The sequence below is a fragment of the Aspergillus pseudotamarii genome (assembly GCF_009193445.1).
Source record: "Aspergillus pseudotamarii strain CBS 117625 unplaced genomic scaffold BDV38scaffold_112, whole genome shotgun sequence".
Lineage (NCBI taxonomy): Eukaryota > Fungi > Ascomycota > Eurotiomycetes > Eurotiales > Aspergillaceae > Aspergillus > Aspergillus pseudotamarii.
In genome coordinates this window covers 27,801-39,301 of record NW_022475126.1, presented here as the reverse complement: position 1 = coordinate 39,301, position 11,501 = coordinate 27,801, and the positions used below count along the sequence as shown (strand labels likewise).

The 11,501-nt window shown below is 45.8% G+C and overlaps 1 protein-coding gene across 1 annotated transcript; it reads right to left on the bottom strand.

Moving 5' to 3' along the window:
• Positions 1 to 8,909: 8,909 nt before the first annotated feature.
• On the bottom strand, positions 8,910 to 11,220 carry BDV38DRAFT_275988 (uncharacterized protein; the record flags this gene model as incomplete). The annotated part of the gene is made up of 4 exons (XM_032058127.1): positions 8,910 to 8,942; positions 9,148 to 9,354; positions 9,407 to 10,824; positions 11,196 to 11,220. 4 exons carry the CDS (start codon positions 11,218 to 11,220, stop codon positions 8,910 to 8,912), a joined length of 1,683 nt encoding a protein of 560 aa, XP_031907456.1.
• Between the last annotated feature and the right edge of the window lie 281 nt (positions 11,221 to 11,501).

Sequence of the window (11,501 nt, the reverse complement as noted above, 5' to 3'; positions counted from 1 at the left end):
AAAAAAAAAAAAAAGAAGAAGAAGACAAAAAGAATTTGGAGAATTGGAAAATTAGAAAACAGCACAGGTAGTCTAAGCTGGAGTCTCGCATACTAGAGGGATCGAGATAGCGCGAGGTATGCATGATGTGACCCAAGAAGTGCCCTCAATCATAGCCCCACACAAAAGCAGAAGACGGTGAGAAGCGATCAATGTTATGGGGTTGTCGGTTGGTCGTTGGAATCAAGGGTCATACCTTAGTTTTCCAACACCACACATGCATATGTAGTACCCTATAAACTAGCTTTCTACATGGATTCAGGAGTCAGGAGGACTGCCTGGTTCAAAAAGGCGGAGAACTACCCTCATTATTGTGAAACTCTAGAATAGAAAAAAAAGTCATTCTTATATCTTTAGAAGTCATTATTTTTGTTCTTAACCGTATCCCTTAGCGGCATTTTCCCTTTGTCTGGCGCGTTTCCTGGTTATATAAACTTTTGAGCATGTTGCTGAAGCTGAAGCGCAAGCGCATAATAGAATCATTCAAAGAGCGTCCCTGTCAGTTAGGTCCTATTGACTTACATATGTACGCACATACCCCATAAAGTACTCCAGATGTAACCATATGTACATACATGAATAGTTTACCTCACTACTGTTTACATAGCACAACTCCACGGTCAAGATCAAAACATACGGAGTATTTGAAGGGCAATTAGCAGGAACAAACTGCTCCCCCATCCATGGTGCTACCCGGTCGGGAACTGGTAAAGTTACGGGATGGTTCCTTTGGTACGCATACCTCAGGTACATACATACAGTACCTGTATCTTCCAAAGTTCAATTGGTCACGGGTACAGTCACGGGTGCTTTCCTTAATAGTAGTAGATTGGGAAAGGCTCATGCCTGAGTCAACTATCACGTATCGCTCGGGTTACACTCGGAAAACAGCAATGCCATAATCACCGCCAGTACTACGTACAAATATTGTACAGAAAAAGACTGTATGTCTTCTGAAGCCTACGTATGATGTGAAGTATATAATAGCCCCTATCCACTGCTTCACCATGAGTTTCTTAGAGACTCTTACCCCATCCAGAGATATTATACGAGAAGACTCCCCTTGCAGTATATTCCTGTATCCTGTACAGAGTACCGAGGGATAGTAACTCCTCTGGGCAGTAATGATAATATTAGCACTATAGAGCATCGACCTGAACTGGAAAGTCCTTAGTAGATCGGGTAACTCCCACCTTTCGTTCTGTCGCGTATTTGCCCCATACGGAGCACCCTCATCCTATCAAGAGCCTGAAACTAATGTAAACAATTCTACAGGGTATTTCAACGCGAATCCTGTACTGAACTTGTATTATCCAGTCAATAATAGATACCAGAGCCCGACCGTCATCCGTGAGTGGGGTTCAGCCCCATCTGAAGACCGCTTTACTTTTGACAGAACGAGTAAACAGTCACTTAAGGACCCAAAACTTTGGCTGGGTTTTCTCGGCATCGGAAAAAAGGAGGGGCAGGATTGACGGCATGTCGTAATGGATCATCAAGTGTCCGGCGCTCCGGCTCTCCATTTTTTGCCACTTTAGACTCATCTGTTTCTTTCTCTGTGTGGACGAATACACCTACCCATGAGTACTCTACAAGGGAAAAGAGATCACCTCGGCCCGGGCGTATCAATATCAGACCGTGTTATGCCTTCCGACTGAAGAGATTAAATAAACCCTGCGTGGAATTCCCCTCCCAATTCAAGCGTGGCCCAAACGCCCAACCTGATTGAACCATGTGCTAGCTATCAACCGCCACCAATTAATTCTCTCCAGGCGCCGTTCCCAAGGACCGCCAAATCCTCCTCTCTTCTCCCACCGGTTGATCCGCAATTTTAACTTTGCCTAATCCCGTCTCCCTGGTACCATCCGTCGGTTGGCCGCATAAATTTCTGGATCTTCACTTAGTCGATAGACCGCCTCATCGGGTAACTACGAACCCCATCAGCCTCCACAATTCTAGCTATGACATAGCCCATACTGGCTTAGATATGTTTCACATACTGTAGTCGATTCGGGACGGAACAGCGTCGCACAACGCCTCGCTCAACCTCGATAACCAAAGCCCCCTGACTTTAGTCAAGGTTTTGCGATGATGTGATCCACTGCCAAAGTTTTCTACGGGTGATGTGCATGCATGCTGTATGGCGCGTCGAACGGTAGTATAATGGAGCGCCGGACGTAAGGGATGGCCCCATACTGCACATCATCGTTTGTCTGAAGATTATACAGAGTGGAGGACAGTACTCCATCACCGGATATGGATATTTGGAAGGTATATTTACACTAATGTCACGGTTGTTGGTCTTGACAAAAGTCACCGGCAATGATAGGCTTCTGTCTAACATAGAAACTTGGCATGGAGGGAATAGAGTTCCTCCGTGGCTGGAAGCGCAAAAGGTGATAGAATATCACGATATTATTTGAGTTGTCAGCGAGGTTTCTCCCTTTCTTCAGTTTTTCTATGGAAGCTCAACCCGCAATTCACAAACCTTGGTAGAGCTCGGGATTAATGCAAAACCGATATACGCTAATTAGAAAACGTTCATGGATACATGTATCACAGGATCCATCAGTAGCAACCATGTAATAGGTAGAAAAATATTGGATAAAGATTAGGCAAAGGACGTGTTGTTACGAAACACTGGTTACTGCAACGATTCACACCCGATTTGTAATTTACTAGCCGAAAATCCGAATCACATAAGCCATGAGCACTCTTCTTGAGATGCCATGATTATCGGCAGAGCCAGCAGACCAAGACATGGAAAGCCACTAAAGATACAGAGTAAATAAGGAGGCCCTAGACCGTCTGGTACGGCTGACGCTTCAAGCATTCAATTGAAGTCATCTCTGACTTGCAAAATATCGGTGTACTCCGTAGACCAGTTTCGTGTCTCAGAGCAAATTCAGGTGGATATTCGACGTGCACTTGTCCACCCGAACAGCCAACAGTTTGTGGATCATTGATTTAATAGAAACAAAGTTTATCAGTCGTTGAATAGGATACCTGCCGCATAATGACTGAAACTTGCCGGTCAGCTAAATTTCTCTCAGGCAATTATTGCTCGTATAGCCCCAGCCCCGTGATAAACTCAGTACTTCTTTAATTGACAGCGGGATGGACCGCCCGTCTGACGAGCTCCGAGGGTCTGGTTCAGGGCAGATCTTAGTCCTCCTTAGTACCTGGGTAAGCACAGCGAGGTAGGTTACATTTCCAAAATTGGGAAGTCGAGATATTATTGGTGGTTAGTGTTGACAAAAAAGTAAGGCTGGTAAATTGCCAACTATTTAACCAACAGAGTAGATTAGGTGCCTAGCAGGCATTATCATATTGATGTAACACCCATTTCATTTTCTTTGTAGCCATAATAGTAGAGGTACCCTGGTTCTACTCTTGTCGCACTACCAACCCAAAGCAAACGAATTGCAATCGAGCACATTATACTTGTGGCCGACAATCAGAAAAAGACATATTCAAGATATATGGGTTAAAGCTATCAAAAGTCTTTCGGGGATCGGATCTTCATGTGGAATAGCTCGTGGTACTAATTTCCCACCCTAGTGGCTATGTGAAATCAAGCGCGCATGAATAACTGACGATTAAGCAGCCAAGCTGATACTAAAGCCTCGCTCTTGAGTTGCCAGTTTAACTGCAGATCTGGCTTGGTTGACTTTTAGTGTGCCATACCGACATTGTCTTGAGCCGATGGAAGCAATCAGTCCATTTTGACCAAAGTTTCTTCTGTTGCCACTCCCTGTATACCGCGGTTGTATTTCGGGTGCGCTTGGGATACAGCATCAACCCTGATGACCTACCTGTGTGGATATGTTTACCGAAATTATGTACCCACAGCCACGTGGTCTGCGCGTCTGCAAATAAGGAATCCGGAAATAGGCCGAAGAAACGTTCAGAAGAGAAGTTGACTGGTAGTGTATCGATTGTTGTAGGCCTTTACAACTGTGAATTTTTACTGGCGGGCTGTATGATCATTAATGAGGGTGGCGACTATGAAAATGGACAGCTCCCACAACGTAATTTGTCTTGTATCAAATCAACCACCCATTTCTTGGCCACCTCCTTACGCGAACCATGATCAGACCCCATCGATCGGAGGTGGTTAGGACTTGGGCCTCCTGGTCGAAGTGAGGGGTAGTATCGTGCTCCATAGCAAACTATGCACATATTTCCAACCCACATTGTGTACCTACCTGATCATTTCCCATTTCCAGGAACAGATCTCCTGATCTCGCTGCCTGCATGTGCAGTGCACCCAATGCTGTGACGATCAACCTATGTCGCATTCTCGTCCTACACATTCAAAATTCAAGTATGTATGGACACGAGCAATAATTCCATAAAAAAAAAAGGCTTCTGTTGCCCATTTATATTTGAATACTACTTACTACCTTGGGCCATTAACACTACGCCCAGAGTGACGGAGCTGAAACAATAGGAGTTAGATGACCATATTTTTACAACGTCTTTATCTTATAAATACAACATCAATTTTGAAATTAAATGCTTGACCAAGATATTTGAATTTTGATCCTTCACATGACTCGCTAGCTGTGGAGACAATCTTAGGAGTCTCCGCAGGTGAGGATGAGCAATAAGGCAGAGCCCAAAAAATGCCTGCGAATTGACCTCAGCGAACTTAATGAGACTATCTGAACCCTAAACTCAAATCAAATTGAGAAAAAAAAAAAAAAAAAAAAAAAAAAAAAAAAAAAAAAAAAAAAAAAAAAAAAAGAAAGAGAGAGAGAGAGGAGGAAATCAATTTGGAATGGGGTTCTCGGAAAATTCCCACGGCTACGCCATGCTGTATGACCGTCTTCTTTCCATTGTTTGTTGAGTGATGAGATGTGTAACTCCGGCACCCCCCAACGACTACACTTTATACTTCTTCCACTATGAACGAAGGTTGGCTCTACGATTTTAATTCGTATATACCAATCATCAATTCTCTGCACACCCTTTGTTTGTGAAAAATCGCCACTGGTACAACAGTAATACTGTACTCCGTAGTACGAAGCAGGGTCTGTGTGTTATTCAACCGCCCTAAATCAGTTGATGCTTAAATTGCTCCTTGATGTCTAACGCGCCCCTAACAAACTATGTCGACCCATGGACCTGGTTAATGGGCTCGGAAGGCTTTTGAGACGCTTGAGGGTCGGGAATATGACAGCACCCGGTGGTGGCCACTGTGCGGTCAAAATTAACCCTTTGCGCCCAGCTTATTGACCCGTTTCACTGGCGGGCACTGGGCTTATGGATTCTATAGCCTTTAATTACTTCGTAGATGGATGACGGGATATATCGCTCCATGTATTCCGCACCATATCGTTGCGATTCCACCAATGTGAGAACCGACTCAAGGCGCGCGTTCTCCATGACGGCCGTGGACCTATCACATTCCCATTGGTCTGGAACCTCAATAGCCTTTCATCGAATTTTGTTGTGGTTCTGGCTCCGAACAAAACCGGGACGGCGCGAAGAAACTAACAGGGGACTTGGTGGGGAAAGCCATGTCAGTACCTACATGATGTAGACAGAGTGTCCACAATTGCATATATATCTACGTATCGTTGTTGAGCAGTCGATTTATCCGCATTTGATGAAGGTGTAGGCATGTCAAGCTAAAATGCATGCGAAGCTTGGTGGTTAACGCGATTAGAGCGGACAGTACAGAGTAGCAGCCATGAAAATCGCCCAATTAGGAAATCGCGTGGGAGACTATAATGGATGAAGCACCCCAGCAATGGAAATGGCTCAAGCAGATACCTAGACAAATCGGTGCACTTCGTTCTAGTTTAGTTTGGTAGTTCCATACCGTTACCGAGGAGGCGCCCAATGGTAAGGGACAATCATACGCGGAGAGATCACCACATGGACAAAGCTTCCCGTGTTGACCGTCCACTGGCTGTCATGTCGCAATTTGCTAGCAGAGACTAAATTCCTGAGACTCCCTAATAGGAAGTCACATTGCTCTTGTTGTGACATAATATCGTGATGTTCATACCTTCATACTGTTTTAGGGCTTCTTCGAGAAACTCCCGACTCAATGGACTGGTCTGGAATACCGTCTACTTCAACAACGAAGCTATACTCAGGGGGTCATGCAGCGTACCTTCAACTTATTAATAGCAACTCTCGCTACGAATTACAAAAACAACGATACACTGCACATGATTACATTTATCTTTTTGTTCCCTTTCGGCTTCATCATCCCAAGAGGGAAGAGGAGAGTTCCTATCCTACTGCTATGCGCCACGACAGTGACTAAAACTATCTCCACAATCAACATGACTCGGTATGACATCTCCTATAGCTATAGCCCTACGTGTAGCTGCGCCACAATGACAATCCTACAACTTAGCTCCTCTGCCTCACTAGTACCAAGGACTCACGTATGATATTACTGACACCGCCTGTACACGGGGTAAATTTTCATTGATTCATCGAGAACGGAGTTCTTATCTGAACTCCACCGACCCCATGGGCACCAATTGCCTGGCTCGCACAGACATTAAAAATCTGGTATTAGACGATCAGAGCATCACTCTATCGAGATACGAGATTGGCTGACGCCTGTCTCGGCTAGTTACTGGCGATGCTGAATTCCAGATACACCATCAGTAATTTACAGTCTCGCTGAGAGAGGCAAGGATATTCCGCCGATGATATACCGTTTCAACGCTGAGAATTACTGCCTTTGCTGCCTGACACGATGATCAAATACTAGTAGTATTGTCACGTCTTTTCACATCAGAATTTCATGATCCGTAGTGGGGGGGGGGGGATTGGTGGGGTAGCTCTGACGTAGCTTAGTTCTCTCCATCTCTTTCTGAACTTAACCAATATGTTCTCCGACTCGGCCGATGCACTCGAGTGGGGTTTCTTGGTTTGAGTTAGGAGACACCAGTCATTTGCCTCTTCAAAGATCTCTCTGATTAGCTCTTATCTCTTTCGAGTGGAGGAAAACCCCCCTGTTAGTAGGATAAGCACTTTAAGATCAATGTGCTTCCAGTCCAGCGGCGTTCACTCACCTACGACTCTTACTCAGATATTAGCGGTTCTACCACTGCTTAAATGGATGTGGTTATACAAAAAGGAGTACCCACCAGGCAGCAGATATCTCATCGATAGGGGTCTCCTCTATCGCATGGCGGCACTGTCTGAATTAGCAAATGAGACCCCGCTTAACAAATAAGTCTCCTGCTCGAGCTTCAAACATCCTAGGCGACTATGTGAGGCTAGCGAGGTAATTAGATATCTGATGGTCTGTTTCTCCAAATGGCTCAGGAAGTCAAGGCCAAGCAAAATTGACTTGCCCCTCTGGTTCTGACTATGCCAAAGATGGCCACTCGGATTAGAAAGCCAATGAATGGCAGCATATCTCCTCTTATTATTAAGGCGAACTAACGACATATTCGAACAAATACATACAAGGGTAGATGACATAACCAAGTATGACATGCGCCTATGCTTCCTTGGACGCTTCCAGAATCCACATGCCGCTCCGATAGCCATAGAAAACAGAGCATATCACTTACCGAAGCACTTGAGGCTTGAAAATGCATACAATATGGATGGCTAGTATAGTGGGAGCTGGTGCAGTCTCTCTGAGCCTGCCAGATTGTCAACATAGGAGCCATGGAGGATACCGGCTTGGGATATAATAGCCTTCGGAGTTTGAACCTTGATACAAGTGTTACTATTATTCGACCTATGTTCATTGTTATGTCAACTGTAGAGCAAAGAACTATCATAGAATAGATTTTAGACCATACCACGACAATATCTTCATTACATGACTTTGGCCGAGAACACAGCCCGGAAACCGCTCGGCGATCCTGTCTCCATTTGAATGCGAATCCTTCACTGAGCTTTGCCTCCAACACCCCCAGCGATGAATGGGACATTTGGGAGGGTGATTCCCCTTTTGTACCAGTGGTTAGAATGGAATCTAGTCAAGTTGCCAATGAGCACGATCAAGAGAACCCTTCGAATCTAGTGGGTGATAAAGTGACAAATTTTAGAGACCCAAGGCTAGTATAGAGTTGTGTATATTTGGAGTAGAGAGATGAAGCAACGAGCATATGTGGCGTCCTAAAATGGACCATATTACCACTAGTAGCCTAGAAATCAAGTATTATTGCTTGACATCATATCTCTCCTATGCATAAATAGTCTTAGGTGTCCACTTTCAGTAGCTGAGGCTACCAAATCTCGCGAGAAAACGGCTGGATAGAAGCAGTTCGCCCTTCTTCGGCAGGCAGACACGAACAAACCTTATTGAACCTTTAACCCAAAAGAGAATATTAGTTCAAAGGATTACATTGAATAGCTTTATGTCTCAGTGAATCCACTGTACCCCTGGCATCATGACTCCTGTACGATGAGTTGACTCGTCCATTCGGAGCGAAGTACACGTCAAATCCGAGCGTCGAAAGCTAAACAAGATCAAAAACAAATCGATCCGAGATAGATGCACCAATGACTGAGCGCCGATTTCGTAATTTTTGGAATTGTAAAGCGCCAACAGACTTGTAGGGTCAATGTATGTGCGTTACTCATGATATACGGCGCATATTTATAGTATGTACATGTGAGAAAGCATGTGTATCCCTAAGCCTATTAGGTTGGAGTTTTTGAAACCACTGTGCTTGAAGTGTTAGAAAGCTTAGTAAATACGGCTTTACCATATCCTACAGTAGGAACTTGAATCAGAATTAGGGAATGTGGGCTCTACAGTCCATATAGTGTACCTGATGTAGACCTTGTTCTGCTTGTATATTTAAGAGCATCAAAGTATTCCCTTTTCGATATACACACATGCGTGGAATAGCACCGACGAAAAAGACAGCACCTCAGTAGCCAGGCAGTAGGAATAATGACTCGCTCTAGATGTACACATAACGACTATATATAAATGATCATCAACGCACCTATATAGCTGATCTAACGTGCCACAGAGAGTAGGATTCTAACGGATGTCGCTTAGAATGATATGTATCTAGTCTAAGGTAGCTTACTTAGTCAAAGACGACCAGAACTCGAACTATTACATTAGGTGCCCCGCAAAAGGTGGTGGAATATAGTCCATACCCCCTTGAATACCTCGAGCCGCTCATCAGCATCGAACAAATCGTACCATTTCGTTCGTCGCAGCTGTAGCACATGCCACGGTTGTCCTGTAGCATCGATGTCGGAAGGGAAACAGCTCTCCCCTAAAGTTATGATGTCGATATATCGGCGATGGACACGCAAGTGAAGGATAGAGATATGATGGTTGATAGAGGAGAGCATATATATCTGCAACAGCTGGTCAGTGTGATATTATAAATGTTGTAATATGATCACTGACATCATCAAATGGGCTGTCTGGGTCCTTCCCAATCTGTATGTATCTCATTCGCTTGTCCCAAAGACCAGGGCCTGGCTGGACAATCTTCCACTTTTCGCTGTTGCTCAGCTTCCGCGAGGATCCAGGTCGACGGGATGCTAGGAAGGGATGCTCGTACTTGGAGCGCTTGCGAGAGCTCCCATTGTCCAACACTGGCTTCTCCTCACCATTGGTGAAATTGCCACTATCACCCACTGCATCATTGGGTGCACCACCCCATCGCGGTGTCGTTGTCCACCATTTTCCCTCGCCAGGTCTTACTTCTGTCATTCCTTGCCGTGCTCGTTCCTGGGCCGCTAGAAGCATGCCGCCAACCTCACGAAACAAATCACATACCTCACCAAATCCAGTACCAGGGACATCACCCGGCGCTCGGAAACACGTTTCAGGCCGGCACTGGGCGGAAAAGACGGGTCCTTCCATGACACCGCTTCGTGCTAGCTGTCGATCTTTAGGTGATCGAGCAGCCGCAAACGTCTGGCGAACAGGGAATAACAATGTTTGGAGGGATAGTCTCGGAGGTAGCATGGGAAGGGCAACTTGGCACCCAAAGGGCCAGGCCGCCATCTCGGTAAATGCCCTAATCGTCTCTTCGCGGATATCCTCCGGCATTTCATGACCGGCACCAATACGGCGGTCCGTGTACATTGCCACTGATTCAGCCTCACCATGCCCCTGGTTAGTAACATTGTGTACCGGAGCTGCTGGGTTTGGTGGATTGTCAATGTCCATTTGTGTCTCCGATTTTTGCTGGGACTCGCATGACGACGCTTCATTGTCCGCCTGCATCCTGTCCCCGGGCTCGCCTTCAGCCGCCTGTTTGGGAGTTGCAGGACGTTCAAAATAGTTATCCAAGCTCGTGTCCCAGTATTGCGCCATTCGTTCTAGCCCCGTCCAAAATTTTCGCGCATGGGTCACCCGGACCCTTTGACGTCCTTCGCGTGGGGGTAACCGTGCCACTTCTCGAAACGCATCGTCGTTTTCCAGAAGTAGCTCATCCTTCAGCACATCAAATCGCTCTTTTGGTGGGTACGGATTCCCATTTTCCATCAAGATCGGGGAACCATCTTCGGTTAACGGGGACGAATTGGGTGAAGTGTCCTCCCAAGGCAAAGGAGGAAAGAAATTTGGCTCATCCTTACGGACAATACATGAAGCAGAGAGGCCTGCTTCCACCTTCAAATTCAGTGCCTTGAACTTGTCGAGTGTGATATCTTGTGGCCTTCTGATGGACGCTAGAATATCATGCACTTGTCGCAAAGAGCCCTCCTGATCATCATCTGTGGCATCAGGGAGCTTATACGCTGGGAAGTCCACAGGCGTTGGGCCCGATGGAGCTCGTCGCTCCCTGTCAGGCTCTGAGCTCACTGAAGGGAGGCCTACCACAATAGTTAGCCCAGCAATTTGACTTGACAAATGTCATGATTTTGTATATGTTTGGCTATTAAGTGGAGCGCTAGGCGGATCATTGGTCTCGATGGCAGGCCCGACTAATTAGTTGAATAGGATTTTCCTCATAGCTCAGAAAGGTCGTTGGCGAGGCAGACGGCTGATGATTGTCGTTCTAATATAGAGCGACCGGGGAACCGTGGAGCATGCCAAATTTAGAACATTAGATGCGATGACCTTCGTATACCATATAGTCCACACAGCTGCTGCGTCCGCAATTGGAGTATGTAGAATATTTGCAGTGGGCAACACAATGCGCGGGTTGCAGCCAGGTGGCGATGAAAGAGGGGGGAAACCTTACCCAGCGAACTACACCATCCGAACATGATACGAGGCTTCTAGCTAGAAACAAAATACTACTTTAGTTGAGGGAAAAAAAGATCAATCAAGCAAACGGAAGCTTGATTTGGTGTTGGTTTGAAGTGAACGAGGCCGAATAATCACATCACATGCACAAGCAAGATGAGGGCTTGAGGAGGTCAGGTGCGGTGGGGGTTTGGTTAAGGATAGGGGCCAAAGGGTGGTGGGTAGTGAAAGTGTGGGCCAGAGGCAAAGTGACATAGAAGAACCAACCGTGGAATTTGAGTAAGATCGAACTAAACAATGA